This window comes from Carassius gibelio, chromosome B15 (genome assembly GCF_023724105.1).
Source record: "Carassius gibelio isolate Cgi1373 ecotype wild population from Czech Republic chromosome B15, carGib1.2-hapl.c, whole genome shotgun sequence".
Lineage (NCBI taxonomy): Eukaryota > Metazoa > Chordata > Actinopteri > Cypriniformes > Cyprinidae > Carassius > Carassius gibelio.
The window spans coordinates 2,823,956-2,850,783 of record NC_068410.1 but is presented as its reverse complement, the minus strand read 5'-3'; the positions used below and the strand labels follow the sequence as shown (position 1 = coordinate 2,850,783).

Below are 26,828 nucleotides of genomic sequence, written 5' to 3'. Positions count from 1 at the left end.
AGTCAAACATGGTGAAGGTAGTGTGATGGTCTGGGGTCAGTACCTGGACGGCTTGCCATTATTGATGAAAGCATGACTTCTGCACTCTATCAGAAAATCCTGAAGAAGAATGTGCGGAAGTCAGTGTGTAACCTCAAGCTCTAACACAATTGGGTTCTGCAGCAGGACAACGATCACAAACACAAAAGCAAATCCAACTCTGAATGGCTCAAAGAAAAACTAAATTAAGGTTTTGGAGTTGCCAAGTCAAAGCCCAGACTTAAATCTCACTGAGATGCTGTGACATGACCTTAAACAGTCCATTCATGCTTGAAAACCCCCCAATGTGTCTGAATGAAAACAATTGTGCAGAGAAGAGTGCGATAACAGCGATGTTATCGCAAAATGCTTGATTGCAGTTGTTGCTGTAAAGGGTGACACAACCAGTTATTATATTTTAAGGGTCAAATTTTGTTTTCACACGTTGTGGCAGGCAGGTTTGGACAGCTTTGTTTCCTTAATAAATTAAATCATTATTTCAAAACTGCATTTTGTATTTAATCTGGTAATCTCTGCACAATATTAAAATGTGTTTGATCTGAATCTTTTAAGTGTGATAAAAAATGCAAAAAAATAAAAAATAAATCCGGAAGACTGCAAAAGCCTTTTCACAGCACTGTATACTCTCAATCTAAACTAAACTGGTGTTAAACCGCCTGTAATGCCTCACTGATTTTCTGATCTGCCGCAGATAGTTCAGAGTTCATGTGTTACACATAATGAAATGAAGAAATGTGTCTGTAAAGAACAGGATGAAATAAGAGAGTGCGGAAGAGATTAAATAAACACACAAATATAACAGATGGGTGAGCGATAAGTGCTCTTGAGTAACCTCAGATCGAACATGAACACAAACACTGCTGAAACGGTTTCTGAACTGTTTGTAAATGTTGAATAATTAAACTAAGCTGCAAAGTTTATTGCTTATAATTAGGATATTGGTACATTATAACATTACATTTCATGTTGGTATTATTTCAGAATGTGGCGTAATAACATTTGATTTAGGCTTATACGTACCTTTTTTCTCTATCTCTTCTGGAGAAAACTCTTCTGTCCATGTGTGCAAGGTTCCACATAACGTAAAAATAATAATTGGAGGCAATTGTGTGCTCATTACATAAATATATTTCACATTGTCGGGCCCTGAGCAGTGCTGACATACTATTTGGCAACTCTTTGGAATACTTTATCTCACAATGCAAGAACTTGACCCTAGTATTTTTTTTTTTAAAAGGTGCACATATTTTGGATATTTGATTATATTTTATAGTAAATTATTTATTGTTTTATATTATATTATGTATTGAGCAGGTTAGAATTTGGCTTGTTGTAAAATGCCACCAAATGATGAGATTAATTATTGATTGAGTGATTGATTGCACATCCAAATCCTTTAACAAAAGGACATTACTTGTCATAATAAACATGCAGTTTACAGTATATATTCTCTACTATACAGTGTGAAGCATGCCTGTGAAAAAAAATCTCAGTTCAAAGGTCAGCCTGATATTATTTAGTTTATTGTATTCATGGTCTGTGTTTACATATTACCTGAAAGCTATTGTGATCTCAACATTTCGTTCATAATATTTGTAATAGCTGTTTCGTTGTGCAGCAGTGTGAGTCAACAGTAAGTGGTTTGTAGCTCATTTGTCTGGTTGTTGTTGATTGGTTCACAAGGGCAAAGATCATTCCCAGGGATGTTTCCGGGTACAGTGTTGGAGTTGTGTGTGGCGTGAGGTATCGTCCCATTGGCTACAGGTTGATGCAGGTGTGTGTTCCAATGGGCAGCGATAACTCCGCCCCAAATTCGACGACTTTCCTGAAAGCTTACACAGATTGCGCAGCCCCGCCCCTTTTGTTCACAGCTCCCCCCACTTCTGTCACGTACGCTCTGGTGTCTCATTCCGCTCCGCCCCCCTTTGCTACGTTTACTGAGCGAGACGGTCTGGGCATGTGTGTAACGTGTCGCGACAGACGCCAGGTCCGAATGGGAGGAAGTGCTATCGATGAGTCTTTTCCCGAGCGCAAGTGGTCGCAGAGGCAGCGCGAGCCGCAGAAGTTTCCAGAAGCGTGAGTTGGTTCGCTCGGAGCGTGTGTCGTGCCAGCGGATGGAGGTGGAGTTGTTGCGCAGTTGCGTGATGTCGCCGCAGGAGGCGCTTAACGTGCGTCGTCTCACAGTGATGATGGGAAAACGCGCCGCGTGATGCAGGTACAAACACAGACGACACTCCAGCAGACTGATGCTCTTCTCACACAAACAATCCGAGCTCAACACCACCAGCAGCCGCCGACACGCCTGCATACACCTGAGAACCGACTCCATCAGATCTGAGAGAGGGAGAAACACACATAACAAGTGCTGATTACACCTGCGCCTCCATCCATTAAAATAATCAAAAGTGACGGAAAAGTGTCTTTGCCGATTCGAAACTTTGAGAGCTATCATTCTATATTCATGTGTTAAGCACAAAGGTTTGTAATCCTTTGCTCACAAATATAAAGTATGTACTTCTCAATAGGAGTTCTTATTATTTCATCTGATATGCAACAGTTGAGATTTAACTGGAGTCTTGTGTTCCCTTTTCGAACGTTCACTCCCGTTATGTGTGGGAAACAAATTTTTTCCTTTCTGCTGAAGCTTGATTTGTTCACGTTAGTGTAGCTGCACAAACCAATGGCGCTTCCGCCCACCAAAAGGGGCGGACCTGACCACTATTGAGAGGAAAATGTGGGGTCCCGTTCTCGCCTCGGCCTTCACTCCTCCAAAAACAAGTCGCCTTCACTCCTCACCTCTTCGAACACCTCTGAGAGACAGAGTTTAATTTTAAGTACGTCACGTCCTGCAGGTGCAGCGCATGCCTGAATATTTTACCACTGTGATAGCAGACTGACATACTTTAAAGAGCAAAATTCATCCTCCTCGCTCAATCACTTATATGAACCTAGACTCCCCGCTTTTGGGTTTTGGAAACAATTTTAGGAATCTACTCGCTGCAGTTCGCTCGCAGACCGCCCTTGCTTCAGAGGCGTTGTTCAAACTTCTGTCCCAGACAACAAAGTTATTGTTCTCTGGCAGGAGGTGCAAGCACTGCTTTCAAAAGGCACTGTAGAAATAGTGCCCCCAGTGAACAGCAAGTCAGGCTTTTTCAGCCTCGTCCCAAAGAGAGTTGGCGGGCTCAGACCCAATCTAGATCTCAGACATCTGAACAGCTTGTTTATGCACCAGTCGTTCAAGATGATGATTGTCAAGAAAATTCATTTTTACCGTTGGATTTGAAAGATGCTTACATCCACATAGCCCCCTGCCACAGACTGTTCTTGAAATTCAAGTTTGAGGCAGTGGCCTATCAGTATACAGTCCTTCCTTTGGACTGTCCCTGGCCCCACGCACTTTTACGAAGTGCATAGACATGGCTGTGTCCCATATCAGGCAGATACGGGAATCCGTTTATTGAACTGCAAGATCAGAACGGGAACTGAACGCTCACAAAGAGCTGCTGCTCAGTCACTTAGAGCGCCTCGGGTTGGTCATCAACCCTTGCAAGAACCAGTTGTTGCCCAGACTTTCTGGGAATGGTTCTAGACTCCGCCCTAATGCGGGCGTGGATCTAGCTGGATTGGTCCCTGTCGCCTCCTTCTCTGGGTACAGAAAGAACTCCTCTCACTAAGGGCAGTTCATGTGCCCGGAAAGATGAACCTGGAAGCGGACATGCTGTCCAGAGGCAAGGTAGCCCCAAGCGAAAGGCATGATTTGGCATCCCTGCCCAGAGCGTGCATGTCTGGTGCCCTGACGGGAGTCTGATAGGCTCCCAGCGAGAGTAAGCAAACCATTCTTAAGGCAAGGACGCCATCCACGAGAAGGCTCTATGGCCAAAAAGGGTCATTATTCCTCAATTGGTGCTCTGCAAGGCAAGTGGCAAGCTTGGGGAGAGATAATGCCTAAGTTCCTTAGGGCCCTCATAAAACCTCTAACACTGGGCTTGCAGAGAAGCATGTAATGGTTGCTCGTAGTGCGGTGTGATTGGATTAGTTCCCATACATAACAAGAGTGAACATTCGAAAGGGAAAGCTTTGGTTACTTAATGTAAACCTCAGTTCCATGAGATGAGGGAATGAGCATTATGTCACTAACCGCACTACAAGCTGCATGAATTGATGATCGTCACTTTAGGTCGAATGATCTGATGAATTGTGCTACGGACTGACTTATATAGCGGTCAGACTCGCCCCTTTTGGTGGGCTGAAGCACCATTGGTTTATGCAGCTACACAAACGTGAACAAATCAGGCTTCAGCTGAAAGGAAAAGGGGAGTTTTCCCTTATCTCAGGGAACCGGGGTTACGTTAAGTAACCGAAGCATTTTGGGATGATCATTGCCACAATGGTTTTTTTTCCAGCTTTGCCGCATATACATATTTTACAAATTAACCATTCAATTAACAAAATTAAACATCACAATAATCCACACCACTCCAGTCCATCAGTTCACATCCTGAGAAGACAAAAACTTTGTGTTTGTAAAAAACTAATACATCATTAGGATGTTTTAACTTCAAACCATTGCTTTTAGCTAAAATATGAGTCCATAACACAGCACTTTTAAATTTTTAGGTAAACTATATACACATATGAATGCCTTTTGAACTTTTTGAATTGCCAATGGAAAAATTACTGACACGGTTTCAATATATTTTGACGTTTGTGGGGTTTTTCTTTCCAGAGAATAAGAACTGAGTTGTTCTGACTTCTCCAGACATTGAGAAACACACACTAAACCAGATTCACCAGGGAAAGACGGCTTGTGATTGGCTGAGGTTTTTTTCACTTCCTCCACTCACTGATGACTGAAGGGAAACACTTATGCAAACATTTCATCATCCGTGATTATGGGTGTAAACAATGAACACAGACGTCAGTTGCTGTCATGGGATGATCGGATTCAGTGTGAAATCATCTGGACATGATAAATGAAATAAATCAATGAAACTGATGTAAATGCTAAAATATTTTTTATTTATCAAATCAGTTAAAAAATGTGATCACAGAACATACCGGACATGACATGGTCATATAAGATGAACTCAGTAATGCATGACATGAGAGTAAAATGCAACTGAATGAAAACAGCTGGAAGTTTGTTGTGCAGCATGAAAATGGAATGAATTATTATGAATTGCATTATAGCCTCAGTAACACTCTTCACACCTCTGATCTGAACTGAGACTTCATCACCAATGATTTTCTAATGTAAGTCTATGGAGGAAGCCACAGTGTCCTTCTATAGTCCACTATTTCAGGAGTCAGACACTGACAGAAGTGGCGTTTGTAATCTAGGTAACTAGATAAGTGCACTACAATCTTTTTAGCTGCATGTTATTTAATCATTCATGGCCATTAGAGAATGGAGAATATGAAATATGTTGGTACATTTTTTTTTATATTAACCTAAAATTTTTGTGAATAATTAAAGTGAATATTTTAGCTCAAAAGGAGTTTGGCCGACAAAGGTTGGGAATCCCCAGTATTGTTACTGTTAACTAAAACTATTCAAAATAATTTTTGTTAATTAATTAACTGTCACCTACATATCAAATTATGTAGGAAAAGTAATCGATTAATTTATGACAAGAGTGCACCCTCAAAAATCTAAATTATAACTGGAGTTTTGACCTTTGTTTAAAAAAAAAGATTTCTTTGTTGCCTTTTTCTAACTAGTTGTACATGACACTAATTTTTGTATCATTTATATAAAATGATAGTTTTCAGTACTAATCTTTACAATTACCTTTTATTTTTACAATTTCAAGTTTCATTTTATTTTGTTAAGGGCTGTTCTCATTTTTTTTAGCAATACTACAAGTTACATTTAATTTATTTCAGTTTTAGATTAGTTTTTGTTTCTTTTGTCTTATTTTATTAAGCTTTTATTTTGATGACAAAATTTTTGCCAATTTGTGCTCCCATCATTTTCATTAGTTTTGTAATATAATTATTTACATTTAATTTATTTGAGTTTTAGTTCTGTTTTGGGTTTTATTTCATTGCCTTATTATTTTATAATTTTTCTTTAAATATGACCATTTAGGTTACATTTATTTTGATTAGAGTTTTAGTTTTTATTAGTGCTGGCAATCACATTCCAAAATAAAAGTCCAAAATGACATGTATATATTTATATATTTTATGTATAATATATATATATATATATATATATATATATATATATATATATATATATATATATATATATATATATAATTTATGTATGATATATACATAATAAATATACACAGTTCACACACATAATATGTAAACAAAAACTTTTATTTTGAATGGGATTAATCATTTGACGACACTAGTTTTTATTAAAAAAAATATTTATTTCTAATTTCCAATTAGTTTGTTGTTCATTTACTTATCTTTATTTTGTAGCATTTCAGCATTGTTTCATTAAAAAAAAAATATTAATATTAAATTTGAATGGTTTTAGCTATAATAACACTGACATGTACTTGTATTTTATCATGAATTGCAAATGTTTCTATAATCACGTACTTGTGTAGAGCAGGAATTCCCAAACTTTTAATATTTCCATAATTTAAAATCACATTTGGTTTTTAATGGTTCACAATGATTTTATAATTACTTTATTTTATGCATTTAGTTATAAATGTGAAATTGTACAATTTCAAATGTTCAGGTTTATTTTGGCAGGATATCTGTAAAATGCTGTAAACATCTGTCCACAAAAAGTGGTCAGTTTTGTAAATGTGAATTAATTAAAGGTATGTGTTCCCAAATGCATGTTAAACTCTCAGCACAGATGGAGTTTGCAGCTTGTTTACAGTGAATTTAGCCGCTTTGATGAACCTCTGTTTGGGAAGCCCTGCTCTACTGTACAGTCATGAGATACTCACTTCCTCCAGGAAGACTGTCCCTGTCGAAGATGCAGACAGAGTAACCGAACTCAGTCTCCAGGACTCGACGCAGCGTGGACAGAACGAACTCCTCCTCCTCACTGTTGCGAGCGTATGAGATGTACACGTCATACTGCTTATCATCTGCAGACACAGACAGAATTTAGTCAATATTAGTGTTAAACTTCAGTCTGATCTTTGAGAGCGAGAGCAATACGAAAATGTAGGTAGCTACACTATAAAATACTAACACAAGTATGTTACTATATTAAATTTATTGCAATAATGTATTTAATATAAATGCAATACTATGTATTTCCTTTGCGATCAGAGAGTGATAGTTAACTTCAACCATAAAAAAAAAGTTACTTACAATTTATATAAAATTATGTATATAGGTACACTACCAGATTGTTTTGTTTTTAAAGGACTCTCCTCCGCTCCCCAAGCCTGCGTTTATTTGATCCAAAATACAGCAAATGCGGTAAAATTGTGAAATATTTTTTCTATTTAAAATAAATAGTTTTCTGTTTTCTATGTGGATATCTGTTAAACTGTCATTTATTCCTGTGATTGACAGCTGTATTTTCAGCATCATTCCTCCAGTCTTCAGTGTCACGTGATCTTCAGAAATCATTCTGATATATTGATTAGCTGCTCAAGAAACTTATTATTGTTATTATTACTATCATCCACATTTAAAACAGTTAAATAATTTTTCAGGATTCTCTGATGAATAGAAAGATCCAAAGATCAGCATATATCTGAAATATATCTGAAATAACATTATACACTATACCATTCAAAAGCTTGGAGTCTATATAAGGATATATCATTTTTTTGGGGGGGGGGGGGGGGTAATAGAAATGTATACTTCAGCAAGGATGCATTAAGTTATCATTATAATTTAATTACAAAAATATATATATTTCAGATAATAATAACAAGAGATCAATCGAGATACCGATATTTTACCGATATTTGAGCATTTTTCCATAATCGCATATCGGTTTTATAATATCAGATTCACTGACAAACGTGCTATCTTGTGGGTGTTTTGAGAATTGCATGCAGGATCACAATTATAGAGCGTCTGACGGGAGACGAGACAACAACAATGGCGTGCAGTTACTTTATTTGCTGTAGTTAGTCAACTTTATTTAGCATAACAGCCATTTATGCACAAATTAGATGCATTACATAAATGCTTTATATGTAGTTCATGCATCTTGGCTCTAATAAATAGAGACCAACTCACGGAGATATGTAAAATAAACTTTGCCTGAATTAAATAATATGCAGCCATTAATGAGAAATAAGAAATAAAAGCGAAAGAATTGAATTCTCTCTCTTTTGTCTGTGATCATCATTTGTCTTGTGAATCCTCTTTCATATTGCTGTTCACTCAGCGGATTTATGTTCAGGAAATGCTCCAGCACGGCCACTGCATTGAAGTTTTAACAAGATTCACTCATTTAAAAACGCCCTAAATTGTATCAACATTTACTATATAACCATTATTTCGTTAATAAACATCTAAATAAATACAACTGTATATAATACAAAACTAATTTTCAACACATTTTTAAAAAGAAAGATGACTGAAAAGAGAACCAAAGGGAAGTATGTTCTTACTTCACTCAGTCATTTGTTTACTTTATAACAGTAAATAAATATTGGTTCTGCATATCGGTTATCGGCACATAAACATGCAAATAATTGGTATCGGTAAAAAAATTATCGGTATCGGTCAATCAATAACAATAACTATTACATATAATAACATTACAAAATCTTTAAAATCAATTTCCATTAATGCATTAATGCATTATTCCATTAAAGTTTCATATATATATATATATATATATATATATATATATATATATATATATATATATATATATATATGTGTGTGTGTGTGTGTGTGTTAGTAAATAGATAAATAAATTGTACAAATATATTTCTTTAAATTGATTTATGTTTTTCAATATTTTTAGAAATTAAATAAATATCAATGTTCTTGATTCATCCTCATGAATGTGTACACAGCTATCAACTAGCCATGAAGCACAGAGTCATATACAGAAGACATAGTCAGGGTCAGTGAATATGTGACCCTGGTCCACAAAACCAGTCATGATGGTCATCTTCTGAAAGCTGACAAATAATCTTTCCATTGATGTGTGGTTTGTTAGGAGGACAATAAACTATTTGAAAATCTGGATTCTGAGGCTGCAGTATTGAGAAAATCGCCTTTAAATTTGTCCAAATTAAGTTCTTAGCAATGCATATTGCTAATCCAAAAATAATTTGTATTATATTTACGGTAGGGAATTTACTAAATATCTTCATGGATCATGATTTTAAATATATCCTAATGATTTTTGGCATAAAATAATAATTTTGACCCATACAATGTATTGTTGGCTATTGCTACCAGTATACCTGTGCTACTTATGACTGCTTTTGTGCTCCAGCTGGGTCATATATGTGTTTATGTGTGTATCTCTCACCTGTGTATCTCTCATCTGAGCCGAACCACGAGCGATAGAGCAGCAGCAGCTCGAGCCAGAACACGTGATAGATGACGAACATCATCAACATGAGCGCCAGCGTCACTCCTAAACCACAGCCCAGCTCTAGAGTCGGGACGTACGCTACACACACACACACACACACACACACACACACACACAAGATTATATATAAACACAGGCACACAAATAAATGGTCAAACTTTTTGCTACTAAGTTTTCTATATCTCAACTGCAAAAGCATGGTATGGCTTCAAGGTGCACATGCTGTATGCTTTATGTTTTAGGTCACTTATAGAATCATTTTTCAAATGCATAATAGACATCTGCTCAAAAAATGTTTTTTTTAAATAAATAAAGTTCATAAATGACATTCTGAGAACATTTGCTTCCAAAATAAACATACGGGCATACAGGGTCCAAAACAACCATACTGTACAACAAGTGCCAAATGAATTGAAAAATGGTTTTGGCAAGTACAATAAATTAACTGATTTATTGTTTTAATGCCATATCAGCAGCATGTTTATGCTAAATTTAGAGTGGAAGAACTAAATTGATTACAATAACAATGAAACTTAAATAAATGAAGAAAATGATATACAACATTATTCTTACAACAATGTAAAAATATAGTTTTGGTTTTCAAAGAAAGTAAGCTGAATAAAAGTATAGGTGCATTAAATTTATTTAAAGCGACAGTAAAGACATGTGTAAAGTTACTAAATATTTCTATTTCTAATAAACGCTGATCATTTGAACTTTCTATTCATCACAGTATCCTGAAAAATAAAATAAGAAAAATATTTAATTCATGTTTATTAAGCATTTCTGATTTTTTTACAATGGCAACAATACTGTTTTTAAATATATTTGCAATTTTTCCCACATAAAATGTGTTTTTACAAATTAAATAGCTGCCTATATTTATTACTGCTATTTATCAACACTGATAATAATCAGAATTGTTTTTTTGAGGAGAAAATCAGCATTTTAGAATGATTTTTGAAGATCATGTGACACTGAAGACTGGAGGAATGATGCTGAAAATACAGCTGTGCATCACAGGAATAAATGAGATTTGAACACATTTGAGTATGCATGTGTGTGCTAGTCATGTTAGCGTGTATAGTTACGTTCGGCCTTCAGTACGGCTCGGCGGGTGTTGAACCCTTGGCTGTTTCTGACAGAGCAGTTAAACTCCCTCTGCAGGTCATCAGCTGAAAAATCCATCACATTCAGGACTCGTTCTTTCATCTCGTCACCGTACTCATATGACAGAAGCCTAGAAACACACACACACAAGTCAGTAAAACAGAGATAGGGACAGATCAAAGAAGTGAGAAAAACACAAACATGTCGTACGTGGCCTCAGGTGAGCTGAATCGTGGGTCAGCGAGTTGCTCCAAGGTTTTTTTATCGACGGTCCACCAGATGTGGTGCTTTTCCTCGTACAGGTGAGGCAGATGCACACGACAGGACAGTGTCACTGTATCTCCTGCAATGCAGAGACGTTCACTGAAGCATACAGAAGAAAACACGGCAAAAACAGCAAAAAAAGATGATGATGATGATGCTCACCCAGAGTCACCGTGTAGATCTGATTACTCGCGGGATTCAGGATGATGGGAACTTTACTGCCAATATCAGGAACTACAGGAGAAAGATGTGTGAAAACCTTATGACAAGGTCAAATTCATTTATACGTTCTGCCACAAATAAAAAAACTGAAAAAGTTAGTTGCAATTTTTTTATCTCACAATTCTGCAAATGATTCTCCCAGTTGTGAGATATGTGAGAAAAAGTCAGAATTTTTTAGTGAAAGTCTGAATTGAGAGAAAAAGTCAGAATTGTGGGATGTGAACACAGAAAGGAGATATAAACTCAAATGTGAGCTATTAATTTATAATAAAAAATATATAAATTCAGGATTGTAAAATATGAATTCAGAATTGTGAGATATGAACTTAGAATTGAGATATAAATTCAAAATTATTATATAGAATTGTGAGATATGAATTCGAAATTGTGACATGAATTCAGAAATGTGAGATATTAACTCAGAATTGTGAGAAATTCATTCAGAATTGTGAGATAATTCAGAACTATGAGATATTCATTCAGAATTGTGAAATATAAACTCAGAATTGTGAGATATTAACTCAGAATTGTGAGATATGAATTCAGAATTGTGAGATAATTCTGTACTGTGAGATATTCATTCAGAATTGTGAGATAATTCAGAATTGTGAGATATGAATTCAGAATTGTGAGATATTAACTCAGAATTGTGAGATAGGAATTCAGAATTGTGAGATATTAACTCAGAATTGTGAGATAGGAATTCAGAATTGTGAGATATTAACTCAGAATTGTGATATATGAATTCAGAATTGTGAGATATTCATTCAGAATTGTGAGATAATAATTCAGAACTGTGAGATATAAACTCAGAATTGTGATCATTCAGAATTTTGAGACAAACTTGCGAGATATGAATTTAGAATTACAAGATATGAATTCAGAATCGCAAGATATAAGCTCAGAATTATTATATGAATTCAGAATTTTTAGTAGGATATTCAGAACTGTGAGGTATGAATTTAAAACTGCAAGACAATAATTCAGAACTGTGAGATGAACTCAGTTTTGTGAGATATTGAGAATTGCAAGATATAAGCTCAGAATGGTGAGATATGTGTGAGATATGAATTCAGAATTCCATGATATGAATTCAGAATTGCAAAAAAAAAAATAGAATCACTAGATTTGCACTTCTGAGAAAAAAAGTCTGAATTGTGAGATAAAAAGTTGCAATGATATTTTTTAGGTTTTTATTCTGTATCAGAAACAAGCTTCCACACAAAAGAGATTAGATGAGACCAGAGAACCGTACCAACAGCAGTGACATTAATGTTGCGTGTGAACTGAAGCATGCGTCCGTTCATCTGATATGAAACCACACAGGTGTAGAGGCCTGTGTACGACTCCATCATCCAGTAGATCACCAGATCATCTCCTTTCAGCTTTCGGTGTCCTTGAAACAGATGAGTACTGCAGAACTACAGAGAAACAGACATGAGCCTGCATGACCTACACTGATCTAGATTCATGTTTCTTAAAAGAAGATGTCAGTCCTAAATATTATGCGTTTAATTAGTCTTTGTAGCATTTTCTGTTTTCATTTAGATTTTTTTTTTTTTACTTTTAGTTTTAGTCCTCTTATTATTAGTCCTCTTATTATTTAGTCCTCTTATTTATTTTTATTTGTCTCTTTTGTTTTTATATACTTTTATTTCAGTTTTGGTTATTTTAGTATTTAAACTGAATAAAAATCTTGGTTAATGTTTAAATTTTTTCTATTGGGTTTAGCTGACAGCGATTGTTATCTATCGTTAACTAAATCTAAAAATTAAAAACTTAAAACATTTAAGTTAACTGAAAATATTAAACATTTGGCTTTTTTCAGCTATAAAAGCCAGCAACTTTATTTAGCACATTTTTTTAAACAACAAACGCTGCCCAAAAGAGCTTTACAAAAATAACATTAAAATCATACAATAAGACAAACATACCTTATTCAAAAGCTAAACATTTAGTACATCAACATAAAATTAAAGTACTGAAATTATATATATATTTTTTTATAATAAACTAAACCATTTACTTAAACCAAGGGCTCCCAAACTTTTGAATGGAGTTATTTTAATAATTTCAGCTCTTTTTTTTGTCTTGTGGACTACATGTAAACATTTATATCTCATTTATGGCAGTACTAACTGAAAAATAGCATGCATTTTGTATGATCTCTTATTTTCTCTATACCCTTTCCACTTTTACATGCAAAACTCTTCATAAATTGCCACAAAAATTCAAAACGGTTTTCTCCACAAGCAACAGCTTTCTGTGTTTTATACGTATTGCACCATAAAAATGCAGTTAAAACACTGTCATTTGACTGAAATGACCTTTAACAAGCTGCACAAGGAATACAGATTTCTAGGTTGATCAGGGCACAATGTATTTGAAGCTGAATGCACACATCTCCAGTGCTGCTTTTATTTGCTGCATTTTCAAGGCGAATGATCTCATTCCCACAAGTGCCCCTGAAAACTAGTGCCTAGTAGTTAATGGCTCTTTTTTCTCTAAAGATCAAGCCTTGTACTCTGCAGGATCCCTAAATATTCTCTCTCAACTGCTGCTGCATTTCCTTTTGAAAGAGGAAGCTGTTGCAAGATTTGCTTCTAGTTTACAAAACATCTGTGAATTCGCCACTTGAAAATATGACATCACCCACATTATTGATTCATTGATCCCAGAACTAAAATCTTTTCAATGTAAGTTTATTCAAAGGTATGTTGGGAACAAACTAAACTTTCAGTCATACAAGTATTAATTAAATACTAAAATAAAAAAAAACTGACAATATCGCCTTTAAACTTGTCCAAATGAATTTCTTAGCCATGCATATTACTAATCAAAAATTCAGTTTTAATTTATTTACAATAGGAAATTTACAAAATATATTCATGGAACATGATCTTTACTTAATATCCTAATGATTTTTGGCATTAAAGAAAAATCTATAATTTTGACCCATACATTGTTTTTTTTTTTGTTTTTTGTTTTTTTTATATACCCCAGAGACTTAACCCTTAACTGTCCCTCACATTTTTGAACATAGACTTTATAGTGCACGCTCCAAACTTAAATTTTTATAATTCATGAATGAAAACATTTTGTAACATGATATTGATTTACCATGAACTGGTTTTGTGCTCCAGGGCAACATATAGTTAATGCATCTTTGTTCATATCGCCACAGTTCGTTTCTTGCATTATACGACTCTTTAAACAGACAAATTACCCATGCTAATTAGCATTTTTATAGTTTTGCTAACGCACAACCTTTAAACTGAATGATGCTGATTGTTTGAGTTGACGTCCTCTCAGTTCATTAGCTGTGCGACTCTGGAGATTAAGAAATTCATTTGCTTCATAACGGTTGGATGAGTTTTCAGCATCATATTTAATTATGATAGTCTGCGATGTTTGTTCACACACACACATGGACTCACGTGGTGCCAGCTGACGGAGTGTGTGCTGTTGGGCAGTGTGAGTGTGTTCAGGTCTGGACAGGTGAGGGTTCGCTCGCTCTGTATCGGGATGGTCACGTTCAGGTGAGGTCGAGCTCTCAGGTCACACTCTCCGTCTTTCTGAACCACCTCCAGCTTCACGCCGATCTTCACACACGAGGCAATGTTGCTGTCACATACACAAAACATGATCAAATAACCTGCACGACTGCTCACACGGTCATATTCAGATTTATATTATATATGTTATACTTATCTAACACTAACATGATGAAATAACCAGCATTATATATTATATTATATTATATTATGAAATAACATACATGATTTGGTTACACATTTTTATTTAGATCTAAATAAAATGCATTTATATTTATATAAATTATTATATTAGATTAGAATAGATTAGATACATTTATATACTAACCTATACCTAATAATAAAATTAGATGTGTGATTTGGCTGCATACTAACATCCAAATATGTATTTTATTTTATTTATGTATTTATTTATTTATTTTTTATATCCTAACCTACTCCTTACATGATGGATTTGCTATTTTCTAAGTTTCTATTTACATCCAAATTTATTCACCCTATATTATATTATATTATATTATATTATATTATATTATATTATATTATATTATATTATATTATAAACACAACATATTGAAATTACCTGAATTATCTGGTTGTATATTTTTATACATTTTTCACACGATATTATATTATAATACTATATCATACACTATCATATATCATTATGTGCATATTTTGGTTATGTTTATATACATGTTTAAATAAAACATCTAAAATAAACAAATGAATAAACGAATAAATAAATAAACAATATACTTATACCTTTGTTTATTTATACTTTTATATTATTTTTATAGTCTTTCTTTCGTTCATAAGTTCATTCTTTCCTAACATGATTTAGTAATGCATTTATATTTAGAAAATATTTTAATTTAATTTATATTATTTACATTTTTTATGTCATTTATATTTTTGACATATATGGGATTTGAATAAATAATTCACATATATTATAGTACACCTGCTTTTGAAGCTTACAAGTACAAAATGCCACTGAAAGCTGATTTTATGAATTCATTACGGGTTGCAGGAATTAGTGATGATACTCAGGGCATTCACTAACCCATTACACTTCATAATGTGATGCACAGTATTTGTGTCCACTCTAAACCAGACTAATCCAGCTTTCTTAAGACTAGTTGTTTAATCAGTTTTGAATGCATGTGGCTGTGCACATCTCTACACACAGTGTGAGTGTTTACCGGAGCATGCAGATGTAGAGTCCTGCGTCCTGCGCCGAGGCCGGCTGTATCCACAGGTACTCGCGGTCTTTGTGCAGTGTGTGTAGTTTGAGGTTGATGGGCTGCTCCAGCTCGTGTGTGTGTGTGTGTCGGTACCACAGCAGAGACAGACTGCTGTTCTGAATCTGACTGTAGCTGTAGAGCGTGGGATAAGAGAAGAGCGGACAGTAGATATACGCCACCTCCCCGTCATACACCCGCACCGAACCCTCGCTCCACACGCCCCAGTCATGACACTGAAGCTCTGAAACACACAAACAACCTCAGAAACACACCTCCGTAAGCTCATAGATTGAGATGCATGATCTCAAAGTCAACATCAAATGATCTCAGCTGCTGTGTATTTTGTGATTTTATAACTCTGTTCTGTTAATGCAATGCAACTATGTTTGTTTTTACTCTTCTCGTGTCATTTTAGGAGAAACTATGTTGATACACTATTAAAATGTCTGTTCTGCTTAAACAAGGCTGCGTTTAATTGATCAAAAACACAGTAAAAATTTTGAAATATTATTACAATTTAAAAGAACTGTTTTCTAAGTAATAATATTTTTAAAATGTAATTAATTCCTTGGATGCAATGCAGAATATACATAAATTGAATGCATCCTTGATGAATAAAATAATTCATATCTTTCTATTACGCCAAACTTTGGAATTATTTTCTGAAAAATATTGTGCACCACAAATGATTGCAACATTAATAATAATTAGAGATGTTTCTTGAGCAGTAAATCATGATATTATACTGATTTCTGAAGATCATGTGACACTGAAGACTGGAGGAATGATGCTGAAAATACAGCAGAGCATGACAGAAATAAATTACTTTTTAATAGATATTCACACTGAAGATTATTTATTGGCATTATAAAAAAAATTCATAATTATTCTAAACTTTTAACTGGTAATGCACTTCAACCAAACATAACTAATAACTCCATTACATCACCTGAGCTATGAAAGCGAAACATTTGAGCAATAAAATATCCTCTGCATGGTCTCAAACGTGACTTATACACTCAAACCCTTGCACACACACGCACACACACATACACGAACACATTATTGCGTGCAAATCAATATTAGGTAATTGAGCTATCAAATTTATGACATGAACATGGTGTAAAAGTTAAAACATTAAGAAAGGCCGACCCAATTACATCTTAAAACTCACACATCAGCAACTAATGCATCAATATGAAATTAATACCTAGGCATGCTCTTTCTTTCTTTCTCTCTCTCTCTCTCTTACACACACACTCACCATGCAAAGAGAAATACACTTACAGTATGCAAACGCAGTACAGTATAATTATGAAAGATGAGGTGATTTGTTTAAATGCTGAACCTGCTGAACGTCAAAAAGTCTATTTAAATAAATTACCATCCCAAATCAAACTGACACTGCATAACAAACACTTAAACAGAACTAATATCAAAATTATAGATGGCAATCAGTGTTATTCACTTTGTTTTGTTTGTTTTTTTTAACAGTACTGCCTTAATGGTTTGATGTTTTGTACAGTTTATTAAAATAAATCAATCAGAAAAAACTATTTTGATTTGAAGTCCGGGAATGAATCAAGTGATTCAAATGATTCAAATGATTCAAATGATTCAAATGATTCAAATGATTCAAATGATTCAAATGACTCAAATGATTCACGAACTTCCGCTGAAGTTCCGATCTAAATCAAATGATTCGTGATACACGATCCGAATGGAGTGCTCCAAAACACTGAATCTTTTTGCGATGCAATGGTTTCACTGGGTCAGAGATTTATCCCATCACTACGTGCTTTTGAATTTCTTTACAAGCGATGTCGAAACTGAATAATCAAAGTCATGATTTTGAATCAGTCAGAGCAGTTTGAATCTAAATGACTCTCTCAATTGAATTGGATTTTCTGTTCCTCCACTTTTTGCTTCTTAAGCCATGTTTACACGACACTGTTAGTAAACATATTTAAAAATCGAAAATTTAAATAAATGAAAATAAAAAACTCAATAAATAAAAAAAATTAAGAAAGTTAAGGTGATCTGTTTGAGTTAAAATGCTGATATCAAAACATATAGAAAAATTATTAAACCTGAAAAAAGAAAGCTATATAGAAATATAAAAAATACAACTAAAATTACTAAAACTGAAGTTAAAGTCAAATAAAGCTATATAAAAAAAAATAAAAAATAAAAATAAATAAAAACAATAAAAAAATGTAAATAAAAGCCAATTCAAGACATGTAAAACTACTATAGCAGCATATAAATAATGCTACAAAAGATACTGCATGCATCATAGTGGCATGCTTAATTTACACATGCTCCACGCAAACAAAAACACACTTATGAAAATGCAATTTCTGTAAAATAATGAAAGATAAGGTGCTCTGTTTGGGTTTAAATGCTGATCCTGCTAATGTCAAAAAGTCTATTTAAATAAATTACCATCCCAAATCAATGAAACTGCACACACACACACACACATACACACACAGATTCACATTCATATCACACACACACAGACAGGCAGGTGATGTCAAGATCTGTCTGTAGGCCGGCGGAGGGCGAGAACCAGCAGTGTGTGTGTGTGTGTGTGTGTGTGTGTGTAATTGCTCTGTCACTTTGTGACTGGGAGGGGATTAGTCTTCCTATTAAGAGTGTCTTAGTACAAGCGCTCACACACACCGCGCACGCCGTTATAAATGACCCCCTTCTGGAACAATCCATTTCCCGTCCTGCAGCGGCAAGCGTTTTTAATTAACCCCTGCTTCCAGAGGTGCACCCGGCCCGTAATCTCATGACCGTGCTAATATTATGACATATAACAGCACATGTGATACAGCTGCTGCATGAAACATGAAAACAGCTGCTGTTGCATTATTCATGTATCAATACGAGGTCTCTGTGCTTTTTGGTTACTGCTGGAACTCGCTCGTATGTGTTCTAGCTCATTAGACGTGACGTTAAGAAGCTCGGAGAGCCGCTGTCTTTAAGGAAGCGCTTTCATACTTCACGCCGTCTGTCAAGACATCGACTCACTGGGCAACACCTTCAGTTTGAGACGCAGCCCACAAAACACACTCTGGAAACGTCCGGTGCATCACTGAACTGTTCTTATATGTTTAAGCTCATTTTGGAAGATTGCACAAACTTATTGTCTGCTTTTGAATGTTTAATGTTTTTTAAAAAGATTTTGTTAGAAACTTTTCACTCGATTTGGTTTTATTTTTTAATGAGGAAATCAATTCTCCATTAAAACATGCATCAAGCATCTGGCATTGTTTTTGTTTATTAAAACTAAAAAGATCGAAAACTGTTTTGAGTAGTTGAAATAGGGTAAAACATAAATATTTTTTGTAATATAAATATTAAATGAAAAACTTTGATATGATGAAAATATTAAATGAAAAAATTACAAGATAATTTAGAAATGCTGACTTGGCACATAACTGAAATTTAAGTAAATAAGTGAATATATTATATAAGCTATTTAGAAATATTAAAACAAACAGAAAAAAATAATAAAAATGACAAAAGCACAAAACTGATTTTGTAAAATGTTTTACTTAAATTAATATTTTATGTTTTAAAATTAAAATAAACTCCAAATCTAAAAATAAAAGGAAATTCAAAATGTAAATAAATACTACTACATTAATAATAATAGTAAAACAATACTGCATGTATGTTAACGTATTGAATTTGAATATTAATTTAGTATATTAGTATAATTTTTGTTAATATGTTGAATAAGAGTTTATTTTTTTATTTTTTTATTTTTAAGTTTTTGTCATTTTCAATACATTTATTTTAAAACGTCTATAGTTTTTATTATTTTTAGTCATTTCAGTACTTCAGGTTAAGCTAAATTAAAAAATGTTTTTGCCTTGGCTGAAATAAAATGTTTATTTCAGTTTGTAATTTTTAGGTTTTGTTTAGTTTTTCCTGGTTTTAGTTAACGAGCAAACATCAACAAATTATAAACTAAAAAATATATATATTTGTCCCTCAAAATATGCAAAACAATCATCCATAGATAATCAAAGCTTAAAAAATTGCTGGAAAACAACAGTTGCCATCAGCCTTATAAACATTTACACCAGATTTAATAACCCGTTCTATTTTTTATTCATTTTTTGCATCATTCAGCACAATTTCTAGATGCAGATTTAACACACAGACCTCTGGAGACGCTCTTGCTGATTGGTGGGAAGATCTAATGTGATGCTGCTGAGGGGATCAATTATTTAAATGTGAGATCTGATTGGTCCCTGATAGATTAGGAGGATGGATATAGTCTCTGGGCAAGAGAGCAATAGAGGATTCATCCTTCACCAGTCACAGAACGACCAATCACAGCCGCTCAATCACTGGACTCTCACCTGATTGGACGGTGGGTTGAGTGACAGATGCAGAGAAGCCGCCCATCTTTAAAACACAGAGGCAGAGAAGTGTGAAGACCAACGGCATCCTGGACAGACAGAAAGAGAGAGAGAGAGAGAGAGAGAGAGAGAAAATGAGTCTGTGTTCAATCGGCTGCCTACATTTCATCAGACGTTCACTCGGTTTATTATCAGACACCATAAAACATTCCTGAAGGTGTTTTTACTACACGAGAGCTTTAAGATCGCTAGAAGAGGAGGAGGAGAATTAATGGAATAAGAAAGATGCATGTGTTAAAACACGAGTGCAGATTCAGATGTTTTCATGTAGTTAAAGTTTAAAAAATTACTGAATCATTTCTACAAATCAAATCTAGTTGCAGTTCAAACTAAATTCACAATAATTGAAATTGCATTTCAATGCATTCAAAGCATTGAAAATATCAGTTTTACAAAACAGGTCAAATTTGAAGCCATTATCTTGCAATAATTAGCAAATGGGTTGTTGACGTCGAGGATTTGAACAGAATAATTTATAAATGAATCATTCAGAGTCAGAGTCAATTATGTGAACTGGAACAACTGATTCATAAAAAAAAAACTCTTTCTTCAAAAATATTTAAATGCATATTGAAGTGCCATGTATTGTGTTTTTATTGTTTATTAAAACTAAAACTATTAATAATAATTATTGTCACTAACTGCAATAAAGTAGAAATAAAATTAAAACCTGAAAAACAAATGAATTTAAGTTTAAAACTACTAGAACTGAAATAAAAATTTAAGCTATAGAGATATAAAAACACAAAAACAATACAATTACATAAACTCAAACTAAAATAAAAATGAAAACTGAAAATATAAAAGTATTGATTTCTTCAAACATATTTAAATGCATATTTAAAATGCAATGTATTTAAAACATGCATCTTGTGTTGCTATTGTTAACTAAAACTTTTAAAAATAGTTTTCAGTGACTGAAATTAAGTTAAAATAAAATATAAATATTAGATACAATATAAATAAACATTTAAGTTCTAAAATTACTAAAACTGAAAAATATTTTGTTACAATGAAAACTGAAATTATATTAAATAAAAGCAAAATTGTGAGTTGATTTCACATTTAAATGCATATTAAAATTGCATGCATTTAAAACAAAAGCTATATATACAGAAACTGTAGTTTAATATTCAGTTAAGATTTGTATTCGTGGGCTAATACTGACTAAAATACTGTTTCTAAACAAGAACAAATGACCAACAGTAAGTGGCACTGTACATGAACATATGGGGAAGCTTGATTGAATTTCAAATGTTAAAACCAAACCCTGCGCCCTTGAATGAATGAACCATCCTGTGCCAAGAGAGAGAGAGAGAGAGAGAGAGAAAGAGAGAGAGAGAGAGAGAGAGAGACGGAGAGAGAGAGATGGATGGTGTTGGACAGCAACCTTCTCTTCACTGTCAACCGGCAACATACATTACTGGCCTGTAATGGCACCACACACACACACACACACACACACACACACACACACACACACTCACTCACCTACCAACATCCGAGTAATCATTCACACACCCAACGATAAAAAATTCAAATGGTTTCACACACAGTGATTCATAATAAGAAATAAATGGGTTTGAAAAAAAAAGCCTTTAACTTAATGATTTATTAATGGCCTCATATCATATATTTATCATATTTATGCCAAGGCTGTAACCATGTCTTGAACACTGTGGGGAAGCAAACTGCACCAGATTCATGACTATTAGATAATGGTCGCTTTTATCTAAAATAATATAGAGTTTAACAGAAGGCAGACAAGACAAGTTTATTTATACAGCACATTTCATACACAATGGTAATTCAAAGTGCTTTACATAAAAGAAAGTCAAATAATCATGAAGAACAAAAATAAAACAAGCAATTTTATAACTTTGAAAATTATTTACAAATTTACTTATTTAAAATGATTTTAAAACAGAATTAAAGGCAATTAAAATAAGACACAAATCCATTATTAAGACGTTTTAACTTCAAGTCATTGATTGACCTTTTGCTTTAAAAGGACAAAAAAGGTAGCGTAGCCTTTGTCACTGGATTTAATATGTCAGTCTTTTTACATTTCTGTGGTCACACAGTCAGATATTAAACATTTATTTATTATATTTAAGTGTAATTTCATTTTATTAAATGTTATTAATTATTATTTTATTAATTACTTTATGGCCCTGGTCTATGCAGCGCTTAACTATTCCCACTGAACTCTGCTTTGATTATTTAGTTTAATAATTGCAATTTCCATAATAATTTTCTACCTCTTAGAATTAAAGGGACAGTTCACCCAAAGACATTAAAAAATTTAAAAAAAAAAAAAATAAATAATAGTAATAAAAAACAATATATATATATATATATATATATATATATATATATATATATATATATATATATATATATATATATATATATATATAAACTAAAATAAAAATGACCACTGAAAATATATTTAAAAAAAAGTATTGATTTCTTCAAACATATTTAAATGCATATTAAAAATGCATGTATTTAAAACATGCATCTTGTGTTGCTATTGTTAACTAAAACTATTAAAAATAGTTTTCGGTGACTGAAATGAAGTTAAAATAAAATATAAATATTAGATACAATATAAATTAAAATTAAAATTCTAAAATAACTAAAACTGAAAAAGATATTGTTACAATGAAAACTGAATATATAAAAATAAAAGCTAAATTGTGAGTTGATTTCACATTTAAATGCATTTTAAAATTGCATGCATTTAAAACAAAAGCTATATATATAGCTTTTGTTTTAAATGCATGCAATTTTAAAATATATATATAATTTTTTTTTTTTTTTTTTTTTGCATATGCAATGAAAGACAATAGGGTCTGTTTGGATCCCCAATGTTCTTCAAAATATCATTCTTCTGATGAAAATAAATTAATTATTAAATTAAACTAGCCTTTTAAATAAGCTGTGCATCTTTAAAGCTTAAAAAAGTTGAATACTGTAAATGAACTAAGTAGTTTTGTTTGGATAAAGAAATGAATTACAATGTGAAACAACGCGACACACACCAGCAGCAGCAGACGGACCCAAAATCTCAGCGGAGACTAAATAAAACGATCGAAAACCTAATTAGAGCAGTTAGTGTGATGAGTCTAAAATAACGACATCATCTCCAAACGCTGCAATTCAGATAAAATCTCCATCCTGCTTATGTGAGCGTCACAAATGTGCGTTTTAATTTCGCTGAGATGCATTAGGGTGAAATTAGTGCATCATGGGAATTCATTAGACTCATCTTTCAAAACCCACTTCATCGATTCGCACAGGTTTGAACGAATCACTAAATTACTTAAAAGGGTAAGCTCCAGAAACGCTTCATTATTTGTTTTGGGGGGAAATCGGATTATGTGTGATCGATGCCGTGCTCGTCCAGAGACAGACGCACGGACGGGGGACGAGACGGGCCTCAGGGGCCACAAGACCCCGGCACATAATCTATCGGCGGAGAGTAAGTGGCCAATTAGTCACGTAACTGTACACACACACACACACACACACACGTCTGATTTTATATCATGGTGGGAATTCACCATACACTTCTATCTCTTTTATACTGAGCTCATTTGGGGATTTTTTTATATTATTTTGTTCCTGTGTTCCTCCAGTGTATGTTTTTCTGTTGTGGTGTCATAATTGTAAATACTTACATAACAGGGCAATTATAGTTTACTAAAAACTAAACCATTATTTATTTTTAACTTTAATAAAATAAATGAAATAAAACACAATATGTAATTTTTTTTATTTTTTTTTTGCTAATGTTCAAGGCAATATTTATAATTCTCATGCACTTAATTTAACTTGATGTACTAAAATAACTTCAACTGAAAAATGTGTAAAGATATATTATATTGACATTTTGTTCAAAAATAAATAAATAAAAGAACATTTAAAAAAAGACTAAAATGAAAAATAAATTATTCAAAATATGCTTAAAACTATTTTAGTATCTAAATGAATCTAAAAGAACACTGATACATAAACATTAACTGATTACAATATCAACAAGATTATGAAAATGGATTTTAGTATCATAATATTACACTGTCCAACTCTATATATTAAAAATGTGATTGGAGTTATTGATCGTGATAGTCCAGAAAAAGATGCAGAACTTGAAAATGAGATCTAACAAAAAAAGATGAATCAACAAATAGTAAATGAGCAATTAGTCATGTAAAAGTGACTAACAGTGAGCAAAACACACCCAAAACATCTCAAACACACAAAACTATACATACACGATCAATTATATCTGTAGTCATACCTTAAAAATGATGAATAAAGGCTTTAGTATAATAAGATTACATGCAGACAGATTATATATGTGTGTGTGTGTGTTACATTACATTAATGTAAATAAAAAAAAAATATTACATTTTATATATACACATTAATAATTATATTAATATATAATTACACATTTAATTCAAATATTTTAAATAATGTATTTTAAAATCAATTTATAGCATTCATACAAATATTATACAACTAATATATATATATATATATATATAAAATTGTAAATAATACAAATTATATTGATATAGCATTACACATTTAAATGAAATATTTTATAGAATATGTATATTTAAATAAATTCTATATAATTCATAAAAACATTATACAAAATACAATAATTTTATGCATTTTAGTAAAGTGCAAATAATGCACAAAAGATCATTGTTGTGCAAAATGACAGGATATTAAAGTGGTCTATAAATGTGGTTGAGATTGAGAATAGCAACATATCCCACGTTTCTACTACTTTTATCAGTAATAAACATTGGAACCACAATGCATGCAAAACCTGAATGCCTTCATTTTTCAGCACAGATCCAGAAGCTGTGATGCTGTGATGCTGTGATGTTGAGATGTAAGATGTAAGATGGCTTTACTCACATGCTGCCGTCTCAGGTCCGGATCTTTCTGCAACAGAACCACAAACTTAGAGCAGAACAGACACAAACCATCCGTCTCCACTGATCTCTCTCTGTCTCTGTCTGCTGGTCTCTAACCCACTACACCTCCTCTCTCTCTCTCTCTCTCTCTCTCTCTCTCTCTGTCAGCCGGGACGGGGGATGATTTAACGGGCCCCTCTGCGCGTCACCGTAAATCGTTAAGGCAAACCGGCCGGACTCTCATCCAATCAACGCGATGCGCTCGAGCACATATTTCACATCCATCTCACCTGAGAGTGGCGCTGGAATTACGAGTGTGTGTTCAGGTGTGATGAACGCTTGCATGCACAAGAAGAAGTTAAACATGATTATGAATCAGGCAACATATGTGGGAACAATGCACTCATACTATCTCAGATGGAAATAACATGCTACTTTGATTTATATGGTACAAGGATGCTTTTATTTTCTCCCAAAACATTAAATTGCAACAGGACCGCCACAGCACTTTCACCGGTTTATTATTATGCACATAAGATTTCCAGCATATAATATTTCCAAGCTCTGTTTCCTGCATATAATATTTTCCTGATCAAATGCAATAGTATGAGCTCAGTTCCTAAAATGGCATATTTCAAATTATCACACGTTTTTAAGATTTAATAACCTTCAACAAGCAACAACAGTAACTAAACAGAAGGAAAGTATGTGTTTTGATATTGTGAGATGTCAGAAGTGTCCATTATGAAGTGCTTATTTTGATTAACTATTCATTTAAAAATGTTTTAATCACTAATCACTTATAAACATATGTTAAAAATATATCTATAATATATTTTATATATTTTAACATAGACTTTTTTTTATTATAGAAAATCTTGAAGAGCTTATTTTAAGTAACTATTTATTTAAATGTATCAGTTATTTGCAAATATGTTAGCATATTTAAAATATAAAGATATTTATATACTTTAGATATTTTAACATTTTATCAAATTGCACCTGCATAATAACAAAATAACAAAATATTATTATAATAAAATATATTTTATTGTTTATACACACATACATGTATATGTGTGTGTATGTATGTATGCATTTATATATTAAATGTGGGGCAGATTATTTTAAATCAAACAACCTTGTCAAAAAAAATAATTATTATTATTCGCACACATTTTGTTGCCCCATCAATATTTAATACTTTAAAATATATTTTTCCATCAATATACACATCATCATCTGTCATATCTCAGCAATATATTAAGATAAACTATACACAGAAGTAAACATAGTTAGTTCCGAAGTTATCACAGAATGACTGAAGCAGTGGTCCTCGAGACACTTCTCTCTGAGACACTGAAGAGAGGAGGTGAAGCTCACAAAATGACCCTCAGGAAACAGCACGAATGAAATTAGAGAGACCCACCGGCTCGCGTCGCTCCGCTGCTGTTTCTGACCCGATTAAATCTTGACGGTTCTGCGCGCGTGTGAATGGAAACAAACGC

General features: G+C 33.2%; 1 protein-coding gene across 2 annotated transcripts; it reads right to left on the bottom strand.

Annotated features, from left to right (window-relative positions):
* Positions 1-1,544: 1,544 nt before the first annotated feature.
* Positions 1,545-26,828, bottom strand: LOC127972147 (interleukin-1 receptor accessory protein-like). 2 transcript variants are annotated; one of them, XM_052575457.1, is made up of 12 exons: positions 26,750-26,828; positions 25,322-25,348; positions 20,321-20,409; positions 15,897-16,179; positions 14,575-14,761; positions 12,393-12,558; positions 11,078-11,149; positions 10,862-10,994; positions 10,633-10,781; positions 9,476-9,619; positions 6,963-7,106; positions 1,545-2,373 (listed from the first exon to the last, which is right to left on the bottom strand). In XM_052575457.1, coding segments are annotated over exons 2-12 (2,076 nt in total). In that variant the 5' UTR covers positions 25,324-25,348; positions 26,750-26,828; the 3' UTR covers positions 1,545-1,666. The 2 variants fall into 2 exon arrangements, with proteins under 2 accessions (XP_052431417.1, XP_052431415.1); XM_052575455.1 differs by lacking the exons at positions 25,322-25,348; positions 26,750-26,828 and having other exon boundaries at positions 20,321-20,949.

Excerpts from the sequence above, each read along its gene's own strand:
- LOC127972147 (XM_052575455.1), bottom strand. The coding sequence starts at position 20,522 with ATGGTGTCTGATAATAAACCGAGTGAACGTCTGATGAAATGTAGGCAG. Across the intron at positions 10,782-10,861 it reads TTCAGCTCACCTGAGGCCAC|GCTTCTGTCATATGAGTACG; the intron begins GTACGACATGTT and ends GTGTGTTTCTAG. Across the intron at positions 7,107-9,475 it reads CTCAGATGAGAGATACACAG|ATGATAAGCAGTATGACGTG; the intron begins GTGAGAGATACA and ends CTGTGTCTGCAG.